The 26,969-nt window shown below is 30.5% G+C and overlaps 1 protein-coding gene across 1 annotated transcript in view; it reads right to left on the bottom strand.

Moving 5' to 3' along the window:
* The window catches only part of kibra, a 52,451-nt gene extending 47,102 nt beyond the window's left edge, over positions 1-5,349 (bottom strand). The window contains exon 1 of the mRNA XM_065516002.1: positions 3,073-5,349. Coding sequence (XP_065372074.1) covers positions 3,073-3,500 — 428 coding nt within the window. The 5' untranslated portion in view covers positions 3,501-5,349. The remainder of the gene's footprint in view (positions 1-3,072) is intronic.
* Positions 5,350-26,969: the final 21,620 nt, after the last annotated feature.

Below are 26,969 nucleotides of genomic sequence, written 5' to 3'. Positions count from 1 at the left end.
AGTATTTTCTATAGAAATTTGTGTGTATAACAGAATTTTTTATAAAAGAAATTTGTGTATAACAGTATTTTCTATAGAAATTTGTGTGTATAACAGAATTTTCTATAAAAACATTTCTGTATAACAGTATTTTCTACAAACAAAATTTGTATATAACTGTAATAGAAAAATTTGTGTATAACAGTTTTCCAAATGGAAAATTTTTTGTATACCAGTATTTTCTATAAAATTGTATGTGTATAATAGTATTTTCTATAAAAAATTTTATGTATAACAGTATTTTTCATAGTAAAATTTGTGTATAACATTATTTTTCATAGAAAATTGTGTGTATTTCTTTAGAAAATTTTGTGTATAACAGCATATTCTATAGTAAAAATGTTTATATAACTGTTGTAAATTTTGTGTATAACAATATTTTCTACAATAAAATTTTTTATATAACTGTTATAAATTTTGTGTATAACAGTCTTTTTAATAGAAAAATGTGTGTATAACAGTTTTCTCCATAGAAAATTTTATGTATACCAGTATTTTCTATAGAAAATGTTGTGTATAGCTGTCTTTTCTATAGAAATTTTTGTGTATAACAGTATTTTCTATAACAAATTGTGTGTATAACAGTATTATCTATAGAAAATCTTGCATATAACAGTATTTTTCATATAAAAATTTCTGTATAACAGTATTTGCCATAGAAAATTGTGTGTATACCAGTATTTTCTATAACAAATTTTGTGTATAACAGTATTTTATATAGAAATTTTTGTCTATTTTTAAAGAAATTTGTGTATAATGTATAATACAGTATTTTCTATAAAAGTTTGAATTTTGAGAGCTGTTTCTTGATCTCGAAATTTAGGGAAGAGTGTGATTTTAATGAAAAGAATTTCGTATGAAATTAATGCCCTTGATTACGAACCAAATTGGATTCGGACATATCGGCTTACAGAATAAGGGTAGAAATACAAGTTAAGAGGTTTTGAAAAGCAGTAGGAAATCAGAATTAAATATTTTAGAACTTAAAGCAAGGGCCTGCCGACAATAGGCCCTCGAATTTCCCCTGGTAGGATGTACTACTGTATGTACATTTGTTTTAAGTTTGAGAGTTTAATTTTTTTTTTGCAAGTTTTATTTAGTTTTTCGTTTTGTTTTTATGCTGTTTAATTTTAGCTCTATTTTAGTCTTAATCATCACATTGGAATGTTTTCGCTTTAAAGTTGTTTTATTTTATTTTATTTATTTTGTTTGTTTATTTTTTATTTCCATTTTCAGTTTTTTTTTGGTTGGTTGTTGTTTGTAGTTGTCTTCATACTTCGTCGATTGGTGTGCGAGTATTTGCTAAAATATTTATTTATTTATTTTTCGTTGTTTGTTTGTTGTTGTTGCTTAGTGCTCAATTATATGATTGTGTATGACAGTATTTGTGAGAGCTTGAAGCGAAAAAATTCCGCAATATGTACATGGTTTTGTTGTTGTTGTTGCAATTTTAACTGTCAGCCTATTTTGGCTGTTAGATTTGGACATGTTGCAAAAAAAATATTGAAAAAAAAATCGAAATTTTTAATTAAAATTTATTTTCATGATAAATAAATTGAAAAAAATGTATATTAGATGGGAAATATTTTCAAAGCGATTTAAATCACACAATAAATATTTTCTAGAGTGTGTTTATACTGGCAGTAAAATATTTTTTGTGGGTTTATGGAACATTTTTAAACAAAATAATTGCAATTTATAAGAAAGTTGTTTATTTGAACGGTTAATTGGAATGCTTAAAGTTTGTTTGTATTTATATTGCATAATCCAAACAATAGATGGTGTTTAAATGCAGCCCTAAATTGAAAATCATAAGTTTAATTCATAATCATGACAACCAAAAAGCGAAAGTTTAAACCACAGTTTAAATTTGAAAACAAATATCTATTAAAATATGCTAATACCCTACACCACCATAGTGGGTAGGGCATTAAGGGTTTGTAACGCCAATGAATAAATGACTCAACTCCTACTTTAAGCCGCTCGACTCACTTTCTTGATGTTAGTCCATCCGTCTGGCCATTTAAACCTTGTAATCAAGCTATAGGTCGCAACTTTGAGATAATTTTTAAATTTTTTATACAAAAAAATCGAGTATAACAGTATCTTCTATATAAAATTTATTGTATAACAGTATATTCTATAGAACATTTTGTGTATATCTTTATTTTCTACAGCAAATTTCTTGTATGACTGCATTCTGTAAAGAAATGTTCGTATATATGTATTTTTATGTATATTAACAGTATTTTCTATAGACAATTTTGTGTATAACTGTCTGTTCTATAGAAAAGTTCTTGTATAACTTTCTATAGAAAATTTCTTGTATAACAGTATTTTCTATAGAATATGTATTTTGTAGCAGTATTTTCTATAGAAAATCTCTTTTGTATTGCATAGCAGTATGGAAAATTTCGAGTATAACAGTATTCTATAAAGAAATGTTCATGTATTACAGTATTTTCTATAGAAATGTCCGTGTATAACAATAGTTTATATACAAAACTTCTTGTATATCTATGTTCTTATTTCATAGTCTGTTCTATAACAAATTCCTGTTTAACAGTCTGTTCTATAGAAAAGTTCTTGTATATCAGTCTGTTCTATAGAAAATTTCTTGTATAACAGTCTATTCTATTGAAAATTTCTTTTATAACTGTATTTTCTATAGAAAGTTTCGTGTAGAAGAGGTTTTTGTATAACAGTCAATTCTACAGCTAATTTTTTGTATAACAGTATTTTATATAGAAAATTTCGAGTATAACAGTATTCTCTGAAGAAATGTTCGAGCATAACAGTATTTTCTATAGAAATGTTGGTGTATAACAGTGTTTTATATAGAAATATTCCTGTATAAATGTACTTTCTATAGAAAATTTATTTTATAACTCTGTTCTATAGATATAATTTAATATTTAATTTAGTATATAACAGTCAGTTCTATAGAAAATTTCTTATATTAATTCAATTATTCTTTTTCCATAAATTTCTATTTCTCACATCAAATTATTTCATATGTTAATATGTACTTACTGGTCTCTGGGATCCAGCCATGTTGTCTTTTTCGTATTATGATCTATATAATAGATTTTACCATCGAAATCCTTGGCAATATCCCAGCCCTCGGGCAGCGGAAATTCACCATGATGCAAAAGTTGCGATTGATGTTGACTCTGTTGCTGATAGTTGTGTTGGTGATAATGTTGCGGTGGCTGTTGGTAGGGGTGCGGCGAAATGTGCTGTATTGATGAGGAGGATGTGGAGAGCAGGGTGTTGGGGGTTGTGGCAGATGTTGTGGGATTTGTAACGGCTACATTAGTTAAGGAGCTCTGATGATGCGGCTGGTTGTTGTGATGTTGTTGGTATTGTTGCTGCTGCTGATAATGTTGCTGGTAGTGATTTTGATTTTGTGGCTGATGTTGCTGGTGTGGTAGTTGTTGTTGTTGCTGTAATTTTGGCATAATTTCAATTTGAAATATTTGCACGTGTTGGTAATTAAATTGAGTGGTGGTTATTGCGTTAACAACAATATTATTGTTGTTATGATTGGTGTTTGAGGTGTTGTAGCTGTTGATAATAAACAAATGATAAATGAAATCATAAACCTCTTTCTGTGTTCATATGCAGGATTTCAATTTCTAATGTTGTGTTTTTGTTTTCCTTTAACAAACAAAAAAATTTGGCTAATAATGACGTTAATGACGGTATTTGGTGTTTTTTCTTTATTCTCCTCTCTTCTTCACCTTTTAACCAAATATCCAATGGTTGTTGTTGGTGGTGTTGTTGTTTTGGTTTTGAAAAAACGTGTTTAAAATTGTCAAAAAATCGTTAGTTTTTTGCTGTTGCTGTTTTTTTTTATTTACAACCACATTTTTGTCCACTTGTTGGTTATTTTATTTTGTTTTGTTGTTATTGTTATTGTTATTTTTTGGTGTTGGCAATTTTTTTTGTTTGTTGTTGTTTTAGACCGTTCAAAACGTTATTTGAATTTTGAAATATTTTTTTTTTGTTGTTATCTGCCGTTTTTTGGCCGTTTACATGTGTGGATGTGTGTGTATATATTGAGGTTATTTTTGTAAAATTTTTCATATATTTTTCGTTGTTTGTTTTTAGTTGTTGTTATATTAATTTCTCCATTTAAAGATTAATGGGTTTAAAAACATCATAATCTTACTTAATTTTTAAATATTTTAAATAATTTCTTTAAATATTTTATTTCACTTTAAAATTTTCACACATTTATTTTTTTTCAACACTCTTTTTCTTTAACTTTTTGTGTTGTTTTAAGATTTTTTCATTTTCTTATAAACATTTCTATTTTCTTGTTGTATTAAGCTTGTGGGTAGTTAGATTCTTTTAATTATATCTTTAAGATTCATTCTTTCATTTTGTATCTATTTCTTCGTACACTTGGAGAAATACACCACCAATCACTTGTTACACAAATGGATAAATATTAATTTTTTTCTATATATTATTTTTCATTTTCAGACACTGAAATCCATGTTTTGTTTTCTTTCAATTGGATTTTTTTTTGCATATTATGTTAAATTTTTAAACACTTCTTATTTCTTTGATAATCTCCCTAATATACACTATTTAGGCTGATTACGTAGAGTGTATCTCAACATTTACTTTAACGTACAAAAATTTTTTTTATAGAAAATATAAAAAAAAAACGGGCGACGACTTGTATGTTGTGTGCTCTTAATCAATGTGAGGAGATATTTTGTATAATAAAATTTCTATCTGCCTCTCTTTCTGGCATATGGCGTGTTAACACAATTAAAACGGCGGCGTTCAACGCTCGCTATCTCTTTTGCTGCATTCCATTCCATAAAAAATGTTTAATTTTTTTTTATTTCCACAAAGAGCTTGTTTGAATGATTTTTTATTCATATGGGTTGTATGTATAATTTTAACGTAAAAATGTGTATGCCATATACAATTTTTGCTTTTAAAATATTTTTTTTTTATATTTTTTTCAATTTAGCATTTTTTCACAAACATTTTTTAGCTTTTTCACTTTTTTTTCTGTTAAAACACTATTTTCAATTGCCTCAACAGCTTAATTCTTTTTTAGTTATTTATTTAAATGAATTTAAAATCTTATTTTTATAATATTTCCAATTTGGTTTTAATGAAAAAATTAATTTTATTTAATTATTTATTTTGCTGAAATTTACACGTTTTGTTGTTTTTACATTAATCCGTCGTCCATTACGTTTAGTCGTGTAGCCGTTTACTAAATGAACTGTTGAGTTAAGCGAGCAAACCCACAAAATGTTTCTGTTCAATTAACAAACTGTAGAAAAATGTATCTACAGATCTTGTTTTTTGTTTTTGCTTAGCTCTCTCGTTTAATTGCTCTCACTTTTAAATTATTTCTCTCACTCACCACAAATTACAATTTTCTTGTTCTCTCTCTTTTTAAAATAGTCATTGGTATGGGGTGTTGGTACAATCGTACTTTTGGTGCTGTTATTGAATGCAAATTGTACCAAAATATAAATATAAATTTATGGTTAAAAGTACGATGTTGCAAATAGGCATCAACAATTAATCGTTTGGTCAGCTGTATAGAATGTCATCCAATTATATTCATAATTACAACAAGTTATATCATTTCAAAAATTCTTGAGAGTTGTCTGAGCACTGAAATCACAATGTTGAAGCCAAGAGATCACCATTCAAGTCTGCAGAAGACCGATTGCGGAACTTCTGAAAGAACGAACCAACGCACTCTCGACCATTTTCTCAGTTTACAACATTTAAGTAGAAATTAGATGTTCATACAAATATAATTGGAAAACTGTACTATTACTGTCTTCATTTCGCTGACCGAACTTCGCAACGTTTCACAAATAGCTAAAAATTTTGCAACTTTTATCTAAGAAAAGGCTCTAGAAAGAAAAGGTTTGCTCTCGGAATTTTGGACAATAAAGTTAATGCCATGGTAAAATGGTTCGAGAAAATAATCATGCTGGGGCTACAAATAGCATTTTCGTACTACGAATTTTTCAATGTTTCACGAACAGCTGCGGAATGTATAACTTTTATCTGCGAAAAGGCTCCTTGGATTGAGGTCCATGATTTCTTTCGGCATTTGAAGTAAAGTCAATGGCATGGGAAAATGGATTTAAATCTTCGATTAAACCCAGGCGAAAATCTTGAATTAATCTGTCGTGCAAAAATACCATCAGATTGAAAGAGTATCCATTCAGAACTTGACATAATAATGTACTCAAAGAACCAAGGCACGCAAAATCTCTATGCGAGCAGCGTCATCATGCTAAAGTTCTTAATTTTGCCGCGGCATTCATTTGCTAAACGAGTTCTGCAGTGATCATCAAATTTTCACTGGTTCAGATCTTTATCAGCTCGTTAATTAGCTAACTTTTTCAGAAATGGAAGAAGGTTACTGTAACGCCAATTCTTTAAACAGTTAATGCCCAATTGCAACTGTGTCTACACTCTCTAAAGTTATGGAGTTATAGAGAGTATGTGAAACTACCACCTCATTAAATATTTGGAGTCTAACAATTTACTCAGATAGTGCCAATATGGCTTTCGTAGGGAACACTATAGCAGATTTGGTGACCTAAAGTGGTGCTTCTAAATATTTCCAAAGTAATTTTGATAGAGTGTCGCATGGTGCCTTTTTATCAAAACTAATTGCTCTTGGTGCTGGTAAAGACTTTTCTCCATTGCTTTTGGTGTCGGTAACGACTTCTCTCGATTTGTATCGAGCTTTCTCAGAGATCGTCGTACTATACGAGTTGTTGTAGATGGGATCTCATCAAATGAGTTCAAAATTAATTCAGGGATACCGCAAGGCTCCGTTCTTTCTCCTACTCTATTCCTTATTTTTCTAAATGACCTTCTAAGTCAAACTTCCAACCAGATGACAGTCACATTTACCATTCATATTCATTCAACTATAGGCCAAGCCTTTCGGAGATTGGGGCAATGATGCAAAACATGAATGACTTAACCAAGATCTTGTGACAATCTCAGAATGGGGTTATGCGAACGGAAGACTCAATGTTGTATGTTAACAACAAACGCATGACAGATCATGTTGCTTCATCTGTTTTTATGGGTGGTGTAAATATTAAGGAATCGGAAGCTCTCGATGTTCTAGACATGAGAATTCAGTGTGATGTTCGCTGGTCAAAACACATTTTTCAAGTGTCGAAAGAAGCATTCAAGTATTTACACCACTTATATCTGACCCAAATGGAATACAACTCTCATGTATGGGCCGGTGCTTCGAAGTCTATTTTGGAGTTACTCGATCACGTAAAGGAGAGAGCAAGGTGCTTATCGGCGACAGTAGGGTATCCAGCTATATGGATTCTCTGGAGCATCGTCGCAATGTGGGTTGTGTTTAACTGTTCTATCGATACTACAATGGAATGTGTTCTGATGAAATTAGGGAACTTGTTTCCGATACCCGTAGTTTCTTCGCACAACACACTACAGAGAAAATTCGTTTTTTAGCCGTACCGTCCGTATCTGGAATAAGCTTCCTGCCGAAGTATTTCCTGTCCCTTTTAATGTAGGAAAATTCAAATCAAATGTCCACAAACACTACTCCCTCTATCCTCCTTCCCATAACCTATTTTCCTAGTTCCAACACAATGCATTGCATGAGTAGGAATCATCCCCTGAGTGCTGGTCCAAGCAAAACAGTAATAGTTCCGAGAGGTATTTCCTGAATTAAATAAATTTTCTTTTGATTATTTGTGTCTGGATCAGTGGATGGTGCCGTTAGCTAAAGAAATAGTAACATCTAAGTCGATCTTAATCATAGGTCAATAGTGCACATGCGGTTCTAGAAACAATTCGTTCGTGGTAGCAGTTGAAGAAGCTGCACAACTCGGCTCCTAATTGTACAAGCGCCAGTCTTGGGTACCTGGGAAAAAACTTCTACTCTGCGATATCATCAGTATTCATGGGTGGTGCAAATATTAAGGAATCTAAAGCTCTTGATGTTTTGCGCTGGAGAATAAAGAGATATGCAAAACACATTTCTCAAGTGTCGAAAGAAGCATTCATTAATATTACACCATATAGGTGGTGACCAAAATGGAATAAATCTATCATGTATGATCCGGCGCTTCAAAGTATATTTTGGAGATTCTGGACCGCGTCAGCAGAAGGCGAAGGTGCATCTCGGTAACAGTTGGGTATCCAACTCTATTGATTTGCTGGATCACCAACGCAAGTGCAACACTACAATAGAATCTATTCTGCTGAATCAGGGGAACTTGTATCCGATACCAATAGATTTTTACGTAATAAGCTTCTTTAAACAAGGACTCATCCATTAGTGATCGATTGACTGAATCAACACACAATGAAGAAAATTCGTTCTTTACTCAAAAAATGTGTGGACAGCTTAAAAAGTATAACTGTGTCTAAAAGTAAAGACTTCCAACGATATACATTGGTATTTTGGACAACAGGTTTGTAATAATTTAGCTCTCTTAATTATAAGAACAGACAATTTTTGTCCGCTATCTCTTAGTTAAAATCATTATATAATTAATATATTATCTGAATAATATGGTCATTGCATACCTTTCTTCTCATATAAATCTATTATTATTTGTTTACAATCATAAACTGCGAAGAATTTTGCTTGTCTGCAGATACACTAAAACATACAGATACAGAATACTCTGGCGGGAATCAAATCCGCAACCGGAAAAGTATTCGATATTCCCCAGAGTAGAAATTCCCTGTGTCCGTCCGAAGGCCGTTATATGAATATTAACAGAAAGGCAATTTTGAAAATATAAAGTGTTACAGGAATCTTGATTTGATCCGTGTTGTAAATACAAACATAATAAATTGTTTTGGATGGAGTAGAAGTTTAAGTGAGTAAGATTATAGAGATTCATTTTCTCTTAAGAATATTTTTTTACTATAAAGCTACATAAAAATGAAGGGTCGTATGACATTAGTTCATGCCACTTCGGAATAGAAGTTCGTAAATTCATTTACATAAACAAAATTACATTTCTCAATTGAAAAAGTGGACTAAATTTGTATAAATCTTCGATGAATGTTAGGAAATATTTTATTAGTTCCATTATAATTAGTTCATATATAATACAAGGAACAATTTAAGGTATGTTTAAGTAAGAGTTTCCAAAAAACCGAAGAATTTCAAAACCTCGGTTTCGGTTTTAAAAACTTGAAAACCGATCGGTTTCGGTTTTGTGATAATTTGTTAAATATTAATGTTATAGAAACAAAATCAGTTAATAATATAGAAAATGCTATAAAAATATAAAATTCAAGACGATAAAGGAAAATTGGTACCCTTTATTTTAATGGTACTTTTTTAATATTAATTTTAAATTAGATAGCTTATATATATTTACGTTGGCTAATATGCTTCTCAGTAATGTAATAATCAAGAATTGGGGGCTCAATGATATTATGATACCAAAAAAGGAGAACTAAACCAAACTAAGGAGTACTTTTTCGTTTTAAAAGTGATACTTTTTGAATGTTCTATAACATTGAACCTAGAATCAGGAAATTATTAAGATTTCAAACTTGACGGGGATTCAAGTAAAATTGTTAGGCACACATGATTCTGAATGCGTTAAAATTCACCAAATGTGACTTTAGTGGTACCTTTCTTTAGCATTATCTATAATAGTGGACCCTGAATCTGATGCTGAGTGGGAATACAAAATGTTGGTATTTATGGTACTTTATTTATTCTAATAATACGTTTCAAATGAGATTGAATCAATTAACATGGAACGAGAGACATGTTTTCTTGAATTAGTATTAATTCACAAATTGGGGTAGCGAAGACCACTGGGCCAGCTAGTCTTCCATACTTGAAAATAACTAAGTTTTTGTAACAAAAATTTTGCATTATTGTTTTTAAATTAAATAATTAAATAGTCATTTGAAGTTTAATTGTCAGGAAATATTCGTATGATCAATATTTTTAAATGAGTTTGTGTCATTCTTTACTAACAGGTTTCCTTGCCTACGAAAGATAGAAAAGAAGCAATTATTGTAATACAATTTAAAAAATTTAATGAAATCTTAAGATATTTTAACTGATTTGTTTTTAGAGAAATTAGATGAATCATTGAATGAAAAAGTTTGTTTTTCATTTCTAAATTTTTAATTTTTTTACTGAAAATAAATTAAAAGTGAAAACCTAAGAATAATTGTCGGTTTCGGTTTCGGTTTTAGGTTAAAACCGTAAACGAAACTCTAATGTCAAGGTAGTTTCTCTTTCTGTTTAACTCTGCGGTTTAGTGGTCACTTTACTAACCACCTTTTCTATAGTCTTTAAAAAATAGTTTATTGACATCTATTGGTATTTTGTTAAACAATTGTATTTTTTGAAGTCATCTTTTATGTTTTTTTGCAAAACTTTACCTTCAGGATGCTCTGGTTTGATAAAAAAAATATTGTAAACCGCAGTTTTTTTAAGAGACTTTCACGCATTCATTAAAAAAAGCACAGCGAATTTAGTGTTACGAAATGGTTGGTTTGGTCAGAAAATTTAGTCCAAATTATTCGATTTCCAAAAAATGTATACGTTACGAACATTTTTATCATAATTATTTTTAATGCCAACCGCTACGGTGGTTAGTAATCTGGGTGTCCACAAAAAACGTTGGAATGGGGTGGGTTTTTTATGTTCTGATTTATTTTTTCTTAATTAAAGTAAAATATTTTTTTTTTGATTCTAAACTTATAGAAAAAAAGCGTGACTGAATGAGTTAATCAAGTCAGAGGTACATTATTCACAAAATTCACAACAGATTCATGGAGCTTGACCAGAAGTTTAATCAGCAAGCTTATGCAATTCGACTATAGTCACACATGGAAAATATTTGACGAAAAAGACGTAACCGCTAAATAAAATATATTTTAATTTGTTTATTTATTTATTTATTTATTTCAAAAATTGCATTTACTTTGGATAATTCAAAACAAATATTTTGTATTTTTATTTGATGCTGTTTGATCTTACAAATCACTTGTAAGAGTAAACAACGTCAAACAAATTTGTGCTAAAAACAAATGTGGTTACGCTTTTTTGAGTAAATATTTCCAAAAACTGAAGATGTCATTGTAAACAGCTTCCGAATCGATTGTATTTCTTATAATTTAATCCTTAAAGTAATAGTTAACAAACCATCAAAAATATTGTACAATTTTTATGGTACATTTACAATCAATTAAAGGTAAAATTGTACCTGTTCATTTAGTACAAAAGTCAAGTTTTCGTTGTGCCTCAACGATTGGAAATGTCTGTTTTTGTTTTAAACTAATTGTGTAAAAGATAAATATTTTTTTTTGTTTCTATGTACGTAAGAGTATTTTATCGTCATATTTATTTTGTGTTTTTTTCTTTTCTTCTTAAAGATACATTTTTTCGTAGTTGTTTTTAATTTTGTAACTAAATTGTGTGTTATATTTGCATTGAATACCTGTAGTATGTCTGTCTGTATGGGATGTACTACTAGTAAGTATAGTTAGTGTATTTTATGATTACCAAAGCATCTGCTGGGTATGTACGCACCATCAACACCATTTGTTGGTTGGGTTCATCCACAGGTATTTTATGAAAAACAACACAAACAAAAAAAAAATTAAATAAAATTAAAACACGAACTCACAACCAAAGGGGGAAAATTTGTTTATAAATGGTTTTAAATCTGATTGGAAATTTTATGGTGAGTGAGTGTATCATCAATACCAATCTGACATGCCAAATATTTTTCTTGAAAAAATAAAATATTTTTTCTTTTTTTTTTTTTGCGATTTTGTAATGTGCTCTTAGGGTATTTACGTACATGAATGGACTAATGATATATGTAGTTGTGTATAGTAGGTCAGGGACATGTTACCAAAGAATTTTTGGTCACTTTGTGTGTTTTTAGTTCTTTAATTATATCTGAAGCAAATCATTGATAAGATTCTTGAATAAAATTGTTAATATTAATTTGTATGGAATAAGACATCAATAACTCAAGGTGTAGGAAGACTACTAGAATTGTTAATAACATTCTTAGCGTTATCAACTATTAGTATAGTTAATACTGATATATAAAGGTCAAAAGGCAACTGTTCGGACAGGTAGTCCATCTTCGTTTAAAATCTACAATACTTTTGGACTTTTTCATACTTTTTCACTCCACTGGCCTTAGCTCCAGGCAGTTTGAAGTATTTGTACCTCTTGGTACAAATAACACATTATTGTTGTTGTACCACTCAAAACCTTGCTTACCAATAGTGACAGTATGCCAAATCAGACCAAAAATAAGTGGAAGCGTCCTCTTTTGTAAACATTTCTTGTAGTAAATTTCGATATTTATAGAGCCTTTTGTAACAAATGTTTGGTTTCTTTTGCCGCAACTGCATATTGCTTGCTATGCCAAGAACTTTTTGGGAAAACTTTCTGCTTTTGGGTCCTAAACTTTTCTACAACATTTCCTCGAGCATCAACAACATAAAAATATTGACCCGGAAGCTGCGAAAAATTTTCCATACGTACATTTCGTCATTCATTATACAGCAGGTATAAAATTTGACATCAATTTCCGTGCTCTGTCTTGTGCCTCTAAATTTTAGCAGAGTTCCTGTCAGGAACTTTTTGAGTCTTGTATGTTTTTAAATCTGCATTATCTTTAACTTTTTGTACCAAATAGTCCGAGTACTGAGCTAACCGGTCTGCTTTCCTACCAGATGTGTTGGGAGCTCTTTTGAAAATGCTTTCTATTTATTGGCTTTAGAAACATCATGTGGACCATTCCTTCTATCTGAATCAGGTTTTCTAGCAACGGACAAGTTCTCCCGATATTGTTTAATAACATTGGAATCAGTTTGACGGCAGACCTTTGATGGTTTGGCAAACTTTTTGTAGGATCAAGTTGGGTTTTGTTGAAAATATTTAATAATTTTAGTACGCACTTTTTTCTCGTCACTCATTTTAATCAGATTAACATCAAATAAACATAATTGACATTAAACATAATAACTGACATGCTTTACAAATGTAACTTGATCCAAAAAAAAAATCAAATAATACTTGGGTTAAAAGTTTTAAGGGAAAACGTGTGTTAAGGTTTTTTCGATCTTAGACCTTAAATAGGTATTTGAATTCCTTTCTAACGAGGCTTCCGGATATTTAGAGCGACTGGCCATTCATATGTATTAAACATAATTCTTTGAAAATCAGGCTGGTCAGGAAGTGATGGCGCGATGATAGTCATTCTTAGAGCGAATTTTCAGCAATAGGTATCATTAGACATTTCTTTGAAAACGAGGTTGATCATGGTGATCGGCTGTTACTGGTGATCGATAAACGACATAACAATAGGATTCTTTCTGGCTAAATTTCATTAATGTGGATGACATGTGATATCAACAAGACGATTACATACAGCCAGTGAAACAATTAAATTACTGCATGAGTTATGTACTGGTTGTATACTTGCTCTTGTTGGTGAATCGAAATTGAACATCTAGATCGTGTGATTAAACATCACTGGTTTTATTTTTATGGGATTGTTTGAAGTCAATGTTCTGTGCCAACAAGTCCACAATTCCTCGTGGCTTGAAGCGATATTGTTGAGTTCTCTAGGAAGAAATAGGATATGTTGAGTATTCACACTGTATTTCCGAAGGATGAAAGCACACTTGGTTTAAAATCCCACAATATACCTGAATAATTACTCGAAATACACAGCAATCTGTATACTTAACAGATCAGATTGTTTGGAAAGAGAACGAGAAGTAAAATTCAAAGCTCTACAAAGTTTTACACACCAGATGTGGTCAACTTTGACACCCTGTATCTCACATTGTATTTTAATCACAAATTTGATTTTCTGCTTATGTCCAGCAATACAATTCGTTCGTACATTATTTTGCTATCGGTCCAGTAGTTTAGAAGATAAAAATTTATTACCACTTGGCTATGAATCAACAGAAATTGAGATCCCAGTATATCCCTCTTTTCGATATTCATTCTCTAAACAATTTATAGAATGTTAATGTAAGTACATAATCACCCCTATCGTGAAAAACATGTGAAATTTATGTTCCCATGAAATATCCATTTCCCTCGAAGGGAAAATTGCTATCGTGATATTCCCCTGAACTTTTCATTCACAATAGTTGATTTTGTTCGTAACAGCTGTTTATTGTTTACAAAATTCCATCTAAAAATTTCCCATGTTGGGGATTTTTTTCACGTGAATAAAGTTTATGAACGAAAAATGGGAAAAGGGAACACATTTCATGTGAAATGTTGTTGCGCGATAGGGGTGAATATATAATCCGTTCGTGCGATCGTGCTTTAGTCGTACTGACTCTTTGAGTCTAAGAGACGATTTAGAAATATATTTGATGCTGAATATATACTCGAACTACTTCTAGTTCGAAAACAATGGATTTTTCGAAAAAAAATGGATTTAATAGCCACTTTCATTTTAAAAATTCGTCAAAATATTGGAAAAAATCAAAAAACATTTTATCGTAAAAATTCGACTTAATCAGTATATGAAATATTGTGAAAGGAGTTCAAGTTTAGACCAGGGCTACGACAATTTTAATAACAAATAAATACTGTTTTGAAGATAACATTTGTCAATCGTATTCAATCAGGCGCAGATCCCGACTTTAAGAGGATTGGGTCCTGATGGATAAGGCGAAACATTAATGATAATCCAAAATGCAATCTTGTTTATTTCAATGCTACGCGGCGAATTTAAAATCAGTTGAAAGGATGAATGAGATGAGGACTAAAAGTTCCATAGTTTTTATCACGACAAACACTTACAAAAATATGAAAATTGTGGCCAGTTTGTTCAACATCAGTCTTCTGGGTTGATTTATTGTTTGCCAAATCAAATTGAAATAAATTCAAAACAATTTCAAAAATTTAAGAAACATGTTTGTTCCTCAAATTTTTAATGATGATCTTCTCTTGGCAATGCCTTAAGTTTTTTCAATCTAACAAATACAGAAACACACTCATGTACATACTCATGTGCCTTGATAATTTCCAAATGATCTCTTTTAGCCTAGAGAGTTTAAATAACAAGATACATATTTGCAAAAATTCATAGTGTTTTATTATGAATTTTTGTATTATTTTTTCGTATTTGGTATTTTATTATTATGATGATGTATCAACACCTGCAAAATAATACATTTTTGCCATTAAAACAGCACGCGAAGAATATAAATGAGTAGTAGAGATATTGAGCGAATAATTCAATTCACCAGCAAAAAAAAAAAAATGTTGGAAAGAAATATGAAAAAAAAATAATAAAAACTAAAACTAAAAAATAACACATTCATAATAATATTAAGTTTTTGAATACCCATGTACGACGAGTAAGTATAAATATACTCGCATTCGTACGAAAAATAATAATAAAATATAAATAAAAAGCAATACCAAAAAATACGAGAACAACAAAAAAAAAAAAACTAAAAAATCATACAGTAGACAGACAAATAAGCACAAGATTCTTTTGTTTTGTCATGAATCTCTGGTACCCCTTTCAACACCCGCCTACTGACGTCTTGAGTCCACTGCGTAAATTGAAATACAAATAAACAGTCATAAAAAATATTATTATAACAAGCGCATTAACTCACTTCAGCATTCCGCTAATAATTCGCAATGTGGCCGTTATAAAATGAGGGCGCTGGTGCAGCCGATTTTGTTCACTGAAAATATAAACACACGCACACTCGTTTACAGCCACAAAAAGAGTGAAAGAGAGCATGTCACTTGGGAAGGGAGAGTAAACGAGAGCGAAATATAAAAATGGAAAAAATGTATCTAATAGATACAACAAGCAGGTCGTTTACTTGTTCGCCCACCAAAAATTCTCCCATTCTGAATATATTCCAAAAATTCTCTCATATCTTTACAAATTTGCTCTCATTTAGCAATTTCTCCCTCCTCTCTGTATCTGTTGGTGTGTGTCTATTGCTCAGTATCTTGTTTTAATATTTCACCGATACTTATTGTATTTAATTTATTTTAAATTCCTTTGGACAACAACAAAATATTCACTTTAATGAGTATAATGTTTGTTATGGCCGTATCTTATTTGTTTGCTTGTTTATTTGTATTTCAGTTTTGGAACTGTGAGCGCAGCATTGGTACATTTTTTGAAATTTTAAAAGTACTTTCTTATTCTTTTAATACTCTTTGCTAATACAATTGATCTGCAGAGTGAATTAAATGCGTTGATATTTACTAATTCACTAAAATCTTAATTCATAATTAAAAATGTTAGCAATTCATTTCATATAACCATTCCCAACATAACCAAATCATTAGCTCCATTCAAAGCCTTTTAAAGAGTGAGATCGAAAAAATCTTAATATACATAAATGTTAAACCACTAAACTTCCAGTTTTTATTTGTATAGTTCTAATCAATAGTGATGAATTTATGATTCTTTTCCGGAAACCCCTCCATACAATTTTTTAATCCATCTCCATTTAAAATCTTCTACAATTTTGGACACATTTTTGTGCTCTTCAATTCTCTTTTTAACAAGAGCACTGGCCTTAGCTCCAGGCAGTTTGGAGGATTTGCCTCTCTTGGTACAAATACCACATTACTGTTCTTGTACCGCTCAAGACCTAGTAACAGGATGCAAAATCAGGTCAAAAATAAGTGGACACATTAAGAAGCATCATTTTTTGTAAACATTCCTTGATGTAAATTTCGGTATTTATAGAGCCCTTTGTAACAAATGTTTGGCTTCTTTTATCACAGCTGCATATTGCATGCTTCTGGTTTTGGATCCTTTTCTCGAGCATCAGCAACATCAAAATATTGACCCGGAAGCTGCGGCAAAATTTGCCAGAACATACGTTTCGTCATTATGCAGTAGGTATATTTTTTTTGTTTTATATAACTTGTCTTCAATTTCCGTGGTCTGTCTTTGGCCTCTAAATTTTTAGCGGCGATCCTGTCAGGAAGTTTTTGAGCCTTGTATGTGTTTAAACCTGCATTGGCTTAAAATTTTCGTAGCAAATAGTCACCAAAAAAGTACTTGAATAAATAATTAAAACTTTTCAAAAAAATCAAATATGAACTTTTTAAAAAAATAGCAAAAGATTTGAAGTTTCATCGCCACACTGTTTCAAACATAGAGAATATACATAGAGCGGAAATTCTCCTGTCAAAGACCTAAATCAGTTGTCAAAAACCTAAGTGGCCAGAATGTATTAGTAAAAAAAACTATGGGAAAACAAAAACAACACTCGTATGTGTAACTTTTTTGAGTAATTTTTTTGTTTGAGTTTTTTTCTAGTTTCCGCTCTATGTTTCTCTCTGGTTTCAAAAGCCATTAAACAGTTTAAGGAAGATTTGAGCATTGAAAGAAAATCTGGATCAGGAAGAAAAAAAATTCAAAAAAATTTTGGTAAGGCAAAAGAAGTCGAACAACTATTTCGAATAGCACTGAACACTTCTATCAGAAACTCCGATCGTAAAGTTAAATATTTCAATTGTGTTGTGCGCAGAGCCTAAGGTAATGCTTGCTTGGTTGATGTCGTATAAAGTTCAGAGAGTTCAAGATCGCAAAGAACTTAGAAGAAAAAGAAGTCTACAAAAATGCCCCGATTTGGCATCATGCCACTATGTAAATTTTGTACCACGGGAGGCAAATCTACCCAACTGTCCAGAACGTCTACCTGTGTTTCTTAAGGCACTTATAAAACTTTATATTTTTTGAAAGTTGTTGTTGTTTAAAATATACAATATCTAAAATAATAATATATTACTCTCTCACATATACGGGTACGGTGTGAATTCAACACCCTTGTGAGAGAATTAAACACTTCAAAAAACTACAAATTTTAACTTTGATTTTCCGACTAAATATATACCGAACCACTTTATTAAACTTCTACACAATATTTGGCGAATTTTTTAATTACTTTGCAGGACACTTTTATTTCCGAAACACGCTAATTTTGCTCAAATGAAAAAAAATATTTTTTATTAATTTTTGACACACAATTTTATTTGTGGTAGAATTTAATTTATAGAACAGAGTTTCAATTTTTTGTATTGAAAATAGAACAAAATTTAAATAAATTAAAATTAAAAATTTGTTTATAGAACTCTGTGTGTCTGGTGAAAATTAAAAAGGCACCAACACATGTCCATTTTTGTTACTAACACATGTTTAGAGTTAGGTACTTTTTCACCTAACTCTAAACATAGTTAGGTACTGCTGTCAAAGAGTGGGATAACGTGGTATACTTTGCTAGATATCCTAATGAAATTCCAAGGAAAGGTCTAATCACTCATTGAAAGATCCTAATATTCAGACCCCTTTTTACACTTAGTACTACTCGGTTGATCATCTCTGTTGTCTTATTGTACTCATTTCTTTTGGTTTCATTTACTATTTCTCTGTACAAATCTAGCATGTCAATTACATTTTTTTTTTTGTATAATATGTGTGTGTAATATACAATTTGAAAAAAAGCCTCATAGAGAGAAATGTTATTACTAGCAAGTCAACACTGGCTAGTACGTCAGTCAGACCATAAACCGTACCGTACCGAAAACATTAAAACAAAAAGAAACAGAAGCGCAAAAAGTATCTTTTGTGTAAACAAACCAATCAACATTAACAACAGAAAGAACAAATGAATCGAATGAAGAATACTTACTGGGCAACAATAACAAAAATCTATCTGACATTTATGTGGCCCCGCATTCTTTAGATAAATTCTGATTGATTTTGCTTTGGTATTTGTAATTGTGTAATGAACACACTGAAATACAGCAACACAACACAATAAAACACTGTTTCCAAATGTGATAAGTTAAATTAAGATGTGTTTAAATTTTAATTGATGCATGTGGGTAATTCATATTCAAAATCGGAAGATCCAATTTTCTGACCGTTTTGGAATGGATGCTCTGTTAGTATATTAATACATTTTTTCCCAAATAACTTTTTGGAAAAACATATGGGTATTTTGGAGTGTATAAATTTTGTGTATCTTTTGAATATATACTATGCATTTTCTTAATTCATCTTGCATTAAACAATTTTTGTTTATTTCTTTGTGAACATCCAGTGTAAATTGTATTCACTCAATAAACCAAACGATATTATAACGACATCTCAACGATATCGTTATAATATGATATAAACTATCATAAATGCTATCGTTTGCGTATCACAAACGATAGTATTTACGGACTAATTTTTACCGTTCCTTATAATATCGTTTTTTAAAGGCAATTATGATATCGATTTCACTATCTCTTCGCTATGTCCGCGTTGCTGGCCCTTAGAAAACATCTGTTTTATATTTCATCTCGATTTCAATATACAGTGTAGGGAAAAACTAAAGAACGGACTTCCCCGACCTGTCTTCGCTACCGAAACACTTATTATCTGTAGCCAGATGACGGCGGATGAGATGGTGACATGCTATGCCCTTAAAAGAATGTATTTATGAATTCATAGTTTTATAACTATTTAGTGAAGCTTTCAAAATGTTAAGACGTTAGTTTTTGTTCGACGATAGTGAAGTCGCGGTTATAAAAATAAATTATAGAGACCGAATTAATTTTTCGGGACTACAACACTTTATTTTTAAAGTGTGCTTTCGTTTAAATCAAATACAAGTTGTAATTCCATCAGTTGAGAAATGCCGGATCGATTTAGAAATTATTTTTTTTTAAAGTTAGGTTTTTACGAAATGAAAAATTGAAAAGTGGGCGAAAAGTTGGCGTACGCCTACTTTTTTCGATTTATCTAAAATCGGAAAACGGCTACACCGATTTGGATAATTTTTTGTTTAAATGTTCGTAGTTATCCAATTTAAGTTTTTACTGAAGGAAACATTGACCACGCCCACTTTTTTCGATTTATCTAAAATCGGAAAACGGCTGCACCTATTTGGCTAATTTGTTTTTAAATTTTCGTATAAAATTGCAATTTTTAAATCGGTATAAAAATGTGTGAATTAGAGGTACTAAAGTACTACGACCTACCCTAAAACAATTTTGAGGGTGTTTCAAAATCTTATGTCGCTTTTCAAGCTCTGCCAAAAAGTGTTATTTTGTAGTGTTAGTGTTATTAATTAAAATTCGAAAATGATATCACTAGAAAATATCTATTGAAATAAAATTACATAACAAATAAAATTACTTATTCGTTGTCATACAAAAACATTAATTTAGAGGATGCAAACACATTTTTTATAGAAGGGCATTCCCTAAACTTTAAAAATCTATATAAAAACTCAATATATCTAAATTCGCTACTAACTTTGCCAATAAGCGTTTAATTAATAAAAGGAACTCGATCTGTGATCACTCGTATTTTTGACCAAAAATCGATTTTTTATAAAAAAACTCAAAATATCTAAATTCGCTAATAACTTGGCCAATAAGCGTTTCATGAAGAAAAGGAGTTCGATCTGTTATCACTCATATTTCTGGCTAAAAATCGATTTTTTATATAAAAACTCAAAATATCTAAATTCGCTAATAACTTGGCCAATATTCGTTTAATCAAGAAAAGGAGCTCGATCTGTGATCACTCGTATTTTTGACCAAAATCGATATTTTTATATAAAAACACAAAATATCTAAATTCGCTAATAACTTGGCCAATAAGCGTTTAATCAAGCAAAGGAGCTCGATCTGTGATCAATCGTATTTCTGACCAAAAATCGATTTTTTTTATAAAAACTCAAAATATCTGAATTTTCTAATAACATAAGCTTTTAATCAAGAAAAGGAGCTCGATCTGTGATCACTCATATTTCTGACCAAAAATCGATTTTATATATAAGAACTCAAAATATCTAAATTCGCTAATAACATGGCCAATAAGCGTTTAATCAAGAAAAGGAGCTCGATCGGTGATCACTCATATTTCTGACCAAAAATCGATTTTTTTTATAAAAACTCAAAATATCTAAATTCGCTAATAACTTGGCCAATATTCGTTTAATCAAGAAAAGGAGCTCGATCTGTGATCACTCGTATTTTTGACCAAAATCGATATTTTTATATAAAAACACAAAATATCTAAATTCGCTAATAACTTGGCCAATAAGCGTTTAATCAAGCAAAGGAGCTCGATCTGTGATCAATCGTATTTCTGACCAAAAATCGATTTTTTTTATAAAAACTCAAAATATCTGAATTTTCTAATAACATAAGCTTTTAATCAAGAAAAGGAGCTCGATCTGTGATCACTCATATTTCTGACCAAAAATCGATTTTATATATAAGAACTCAAAATATCTAAATTCGCTAATAACATGGCCAATAAGCGTTTAATCAAGAAAAGGAGCTCGATCGGTGATCACTCATATTTCTGACCAAAAATCGATTTTTTTTATAAAAACTCAAAATATATAAATTCGCTAATAACTTGGCCACTAAGCGTGTAATCAAGAAAAGGAGCTCGATCTGTGATCACTCATATTCCTGGCGAAAAATCGATTTTTTATATAAAAACTCAAAATATATAAATTCGTTAATAACTTGGGCAATAAGCGTTTAATTAAGAAAAGGAGCTCGATCACTCATATTTTTGATCAAAATCGATATTTTTATATAAAAACACAAAATATCTAAATTCGCTAATAACTTTGCCAATAAGCGTTTAATCAAGACAAGGAGCACGAGCTGTGATCACTCATATTTTTATTTATAAAAACTCACAATAATAACTTGGCCAATAAGCGTTTAATCCAGAAAAGGAGCTCGATCTGTGATCACTCATATTTCTGACCAAAAATCGATTTTATATCTAAATTCGCTAATAACTTGGCCAATAAGCGTTTAATCAAGACAAGGAGCTCGAGCTGTGATCACTCATATTTTTATTTATAAAAACTCACAATAATAACTTGGCCAATAAGCGTTTAATCAAGAAAAGGAGTTCGATCTGTTATCACTCATATTTCTGACCAAAAATCGATTTTATATCTAAATTCGCTAATAACTTGGCCAATAAGCGTTTAATCAAGAAAAGGAGTTCGATCTGTGATCACTCATATTTCTGACCAAAAATCGATTTTATATCTAAATTCGCTAATAACTTGGCCAATAAGCGTTTAATCAAGGCAAGGAGCTCGAGCTGTGATCACTCATATTTTTATTTATAAAAACTCACAATAATAACTTGGCCAATAAGCATTTAATCAAGAAAAGGAGCTCGATCTGTGATCACTCATATTCCTGACTAAAAATCGATTTTTTATATAAAAACTCAAAATATCGAAATTCGTTAATAACTTGGCCAATAAGCGTTTAATCAAGAAAAGGAGCTCGATCTGTGATCACTCATATTTCTGACCAAAAATCGATTTTTTATATAAACACTCAAAATATCTAAATTCGCTAATAACTTGGCCAATAAGCATTTAATCAAGAAAAGGAGCTCGATCTGTGATCACTCATATTCCTGGCTAAAAATCGATTTTTATATAAAAACTCAAAATATCTAAATTCGTTAATAACTTGGCCAATAAGAGTTTAATCAAGAAAAGGAGCTCGATCTGTGATCACTCATATTTCTGACCAAAAATCGATTTTTTATATAAAAACTCAAAATATCTAAATTCGCTGATAACTTGGCCAATAAGCGTTTAATCAAGAAAATGAGCTCGATCTGTGATCACTGGTATTTTTTGACCAAAATCGATATTTTTATATAAAAACACAAAATATCTAAATTCGCTACTAACTTTACCAATAAGCTTTTAATCAAGAAAAGGAGCTGGATCTGTGATCACTCGTATTTTTGACCAAAATCGATATTTTTATATAAAAACACAAAATATCTAAATTCGTTGCAACTAATTTTACCAATAAGCTTTTAATCAAGAAAAGGAGCTCGATCTGTGGTCACTCATATTTGTTATCAAAAATCGATTTTTTATATAAAAACCCAAAATATCTAAATTCGCTAATAACTTGGCCAATAAGCGTTAAATCAAGAAAAGGAGCTCGATCTGTGATCACTCTTATTTCTAACCAAAAATCGAATTTTTTTTATAAAAACTCAAAATATCTAAATTCGCTAATAACTTGGCCAATAAGCGTTTAATCAAGAAATGGAGCTCGATCTGTGATCACTCGTATTTTTGACCAAAATCGATATTTTTATATAAAAACACAAAATATCTAAATTCGTTGCAACTAACTTTACCAATAAGCTTTTAATCAAGAAAAGGAGCTCGATCTGTGGTCACTCATATTTGTTATCAAAAATCGATTTTTTATATAAAAACCCAAAATATCTAAATTCGCTAATAACTTGGCCAATATGCGATTAATCAAGAAAAGGGGCTCGATCTGTGATTAGTCATATTTCTGACCAAAAATCGATTTTTTTATATAAAAACCCAAAATATCTAAATTCGCTAATACTTGGCGTTTAATCAAGAAATGAGCTCGATCTGTGATCACTCATATTTCTAACCAAAAATCGATTTTTTTTTATAAAAACCCAAAATATCTAAATTCGCTAATAACTTGGCCAATAAGCGTTTAATCAAGAAAAGGAGATCGATCTGTGATCACTCATATTTCTGACCAAAAATATATTTTTTATATAAAAACTCAAAATATCTAAATTCGCTGATAACTTGGCCAATAAGCGTTTAATCAAGAAAAGGAGCTCGATCTGTGATCACTGGAATTTTTTGACCAAAATCTATATTTTTATATAAAAACACAAAATATCTAAATTCACTGCTACTTACTTTACCAATAAGCTTTTAATCAAGAAAAGGAGCTGGATCTGTGATCACTCATATTTCTTATCAAAAATCTATTTTTTATATATAGAAACCCAAAATATCTAAATTCGCCAATAACTTGGCCAATAAGCGATTAATCAAGAAAAGGGGCTCGATCTGTGATCACTCATATTTCTGACCAAAAATCGATTTTTTTATAAAAATTCAAAATATCTCACAAATTCACAAATCGAGCACAAGCATTTTTTAATTTGAACAGGACAACGTCTGTCGGGTCAGCTAGTTTTAAATAAAATTAGAGCATAATAAACAGAGCAGTAATGTATTGGCTCGGAAATGGTTGCCATTACCATGGAGTCCAAACAAACTGTCTCTAGCATAGGTCCATGTTTTTTGGGCCAACGCCATTTGCAAGGATTGGGTTTTTTTCAAAACATCCTCCTAATTTATTAACCTTCAAAATGAAATGTAAACTAAATAAGGACTGAGATCGAAAAATTCTTAACACATGGTTTCCATGAAAACTTTTAATCTTTGTAGAGCATGTCATGACATGTCAGTTATTATGTTTAATGCCAATTATATTTATTTGTTGTTAATCTGATTAAAATTAGTGACGAGAAAAAAGTGCATACTAAAATTATTAAATATTTTCAACAAAACCCATCTTGGTCCTACAAAAAGTTGGCCAAACAATCAAAGGTCTGCCGTCAAACTGATTCCAATGTTATTAAACAGTATGGGGAGAACTTGTCTGTTGATAGAAAACCTGGTTCAGGTAGAAGGAATGGTCCACATGATGTTTCTAAAGCAAATAAATAGAAAGCATTTTCAAAAGAGCTCCCAACACTTCAACAATATTTTACGAGAACGGGTCAATACATAATATATTTTCAATCTTTGAATGAAACACAGGTTTTTGGATAAAAATTTTTTTTTTTTTTTCAACATAGTCTCCTTTGAGCTCTTTGTACTTTGTCCAATGTTTCTCCAATTATTTTATCCCTTCCAAAAATTAAGATTTGTCGAGTTCATAAAAATAGGTATTTGGGGCTAAATCCGGTGATTAGGGCGGACAAGGGAGCTATTCGTACCTAATTCATGGATTTTTGCCATGGAAACTGCACATGTGTTCACCATTTTTTGCACTATATAGTTAGTGAATTCTTTCAATTCTTTCGTGTGCAGAGTCCTCAACTGAGCGTACTTGTCACATAGCGTACAATAACAGATGACTGTTGACAGTAGCAGTAGCCCTAAGAGGCGTGAAATTCATTAAACGGAAATTTCAGCATACATAAAATATTTTCAATCTTTATCTTAAAGTATACTTTGGTGAAGGGTATATAAGATTCGGTATTTGTTGTTTTATGAATTATTTTTACAAATACGAAACCCAATTGTTTATAAAATCAAAGTTTAAAACCAACTAAAGCTTTATTTGTTGAAAAAAAAGTAATAAGTTTGAAAACGATGCATAGAGAAAGAGTATTTATTGAACCAATGTTGGTTTGTTTATGATGCATGGTGCAAATTACAGATGTCTGACTGTCTGACAGACTGAGTGACTGACTGATGTACATTCAATACGTAAAAACAAAGTGCGCTGTTTGAATATTAAAATGATTCTGAAACAACTGAGAAAAAGAATGCAGAAGGGGGTGTCTACTGTCTACTTAGTTATAAACAAATGACCATATTCTAGTTACCATTCATTGATTTAGTCAGTCATTGAGTCCGGCAGGCAGGCTGGCAGTCAATCAGTCATTCCCTCATACGCATGCAATGAATCCACATGAGTTTGAAAATGTTTGTAATAATTTTATATGTAGCGTTAGTATGTGTTCAGTCAGTTCAGTTTCATTTTTTTTTTTGTTTTTGATTTGGTAATTTTTACTTTAGTTTATTTAAATTAAAATTAAGAACGTTGTTTTAATGAAGAAATATGTGGCATTTTGTTTTTTTTCTTTCTTTTTCATAAACAAATGTTTGTTTAAAGTACCGAAAGTGAAGGAATTTTTATGTTTGAATAATTTTAAGATTTTTTTTTTGTTCTTCAGTTTTTATTTTTTGCTGTGTTCATGGTCAAATTAATCATTTCGAAATCAAAAGACGGAATGAGATGATAATTATGTAAATGGGCATTAAAGTTTTTCAGCTACCCATTTAAGATTATAGAATTTGTTTGTAGTCATCATTAGAATATGTCTCAGAAAATAAATAAGATGTTTTGTTTTTCTTTTTTTTGTTTTATTATTATTAAGTGGCGATTAGGAATGTCGAAAGTAAAGATTGCACATTGACAAATAAATTAAGTTGTTATTCTTATATAGATGTCGTGATATTCCATTATTAGTAAATTTTTTAGAGAGGAATTTTTTTTAGGAATAGAGATTTGACAGCAAGTAACTCGGCGGCTTTGCTTTAATATAATAAAGAATTTTTACAGCTAAATTAAATATTTTGTTTAAGTCAATTCATTATGAAAAAAAGAATTTTTTATATGTCGCATATTCGAAATTCTTTTAGTCACAATAGGTTAATTATAGTTCTGCTCTATGGTGAATGTGCTAGAATATAAATTATACTCCTGAAAACCACTTTAATGTTAATAAAATTCTTACAAATATTGCCAACGAGATAAAATATATTATTTACAAAAATATGCTTAAGAAATTTGTATTTTTTTAGTATTTCAATTATTTAATTATATTATCAATAAACAAGACTGATTCGATTGTGCCGAATCTTATTATATAGAGATATATAAATCGTTGGAAAGGTCTATCATTATATATTCATATTGTCGATGCTAATGACTTAGTAATCCAGATATACATATTGTTACGAAATTGTACTTTAATTCAAATACAACGATTTTAAGGGCTGATTTAAAAGTAGCATAATGAGTTCAAATAACAGTGCTGTAATAGCAAACTGTAACATATCTGTGGGCATTATTAAATAAAAGCTTTCAGTTGACCATTGATCGTAAGTTGGCAACGCTGTATATTCGAATTCGAATATTCAGTTAAAGAACATTGTAGAAAGTACACTACAGATGGCGTATGTATTAGTAAGATCTAGAATATTCGAACTTTGACAGTTAAAGAGCAATCTAGAGTGCAGATGACAGTGTTATA

The sequence above is a fragment of the Calliphora vicina genome, chromosome 1 (genome assembly GCF_958450345.1).
Source record: "Calliphora vicina chromosome 1, idCalVici1.1, whole genome shotgun sequence".
NCBI classification, from domain to species: Eukaryota; Metazoa; Arthropoda; class Insecta; order Diptera; family Calliphoridae; genus Calliphora; species Calliphora vicina.
Note: the sequence above shows the minus strand (reverse complement) of the source record. Positions and strands in the feature narration are given on the sequence as shown.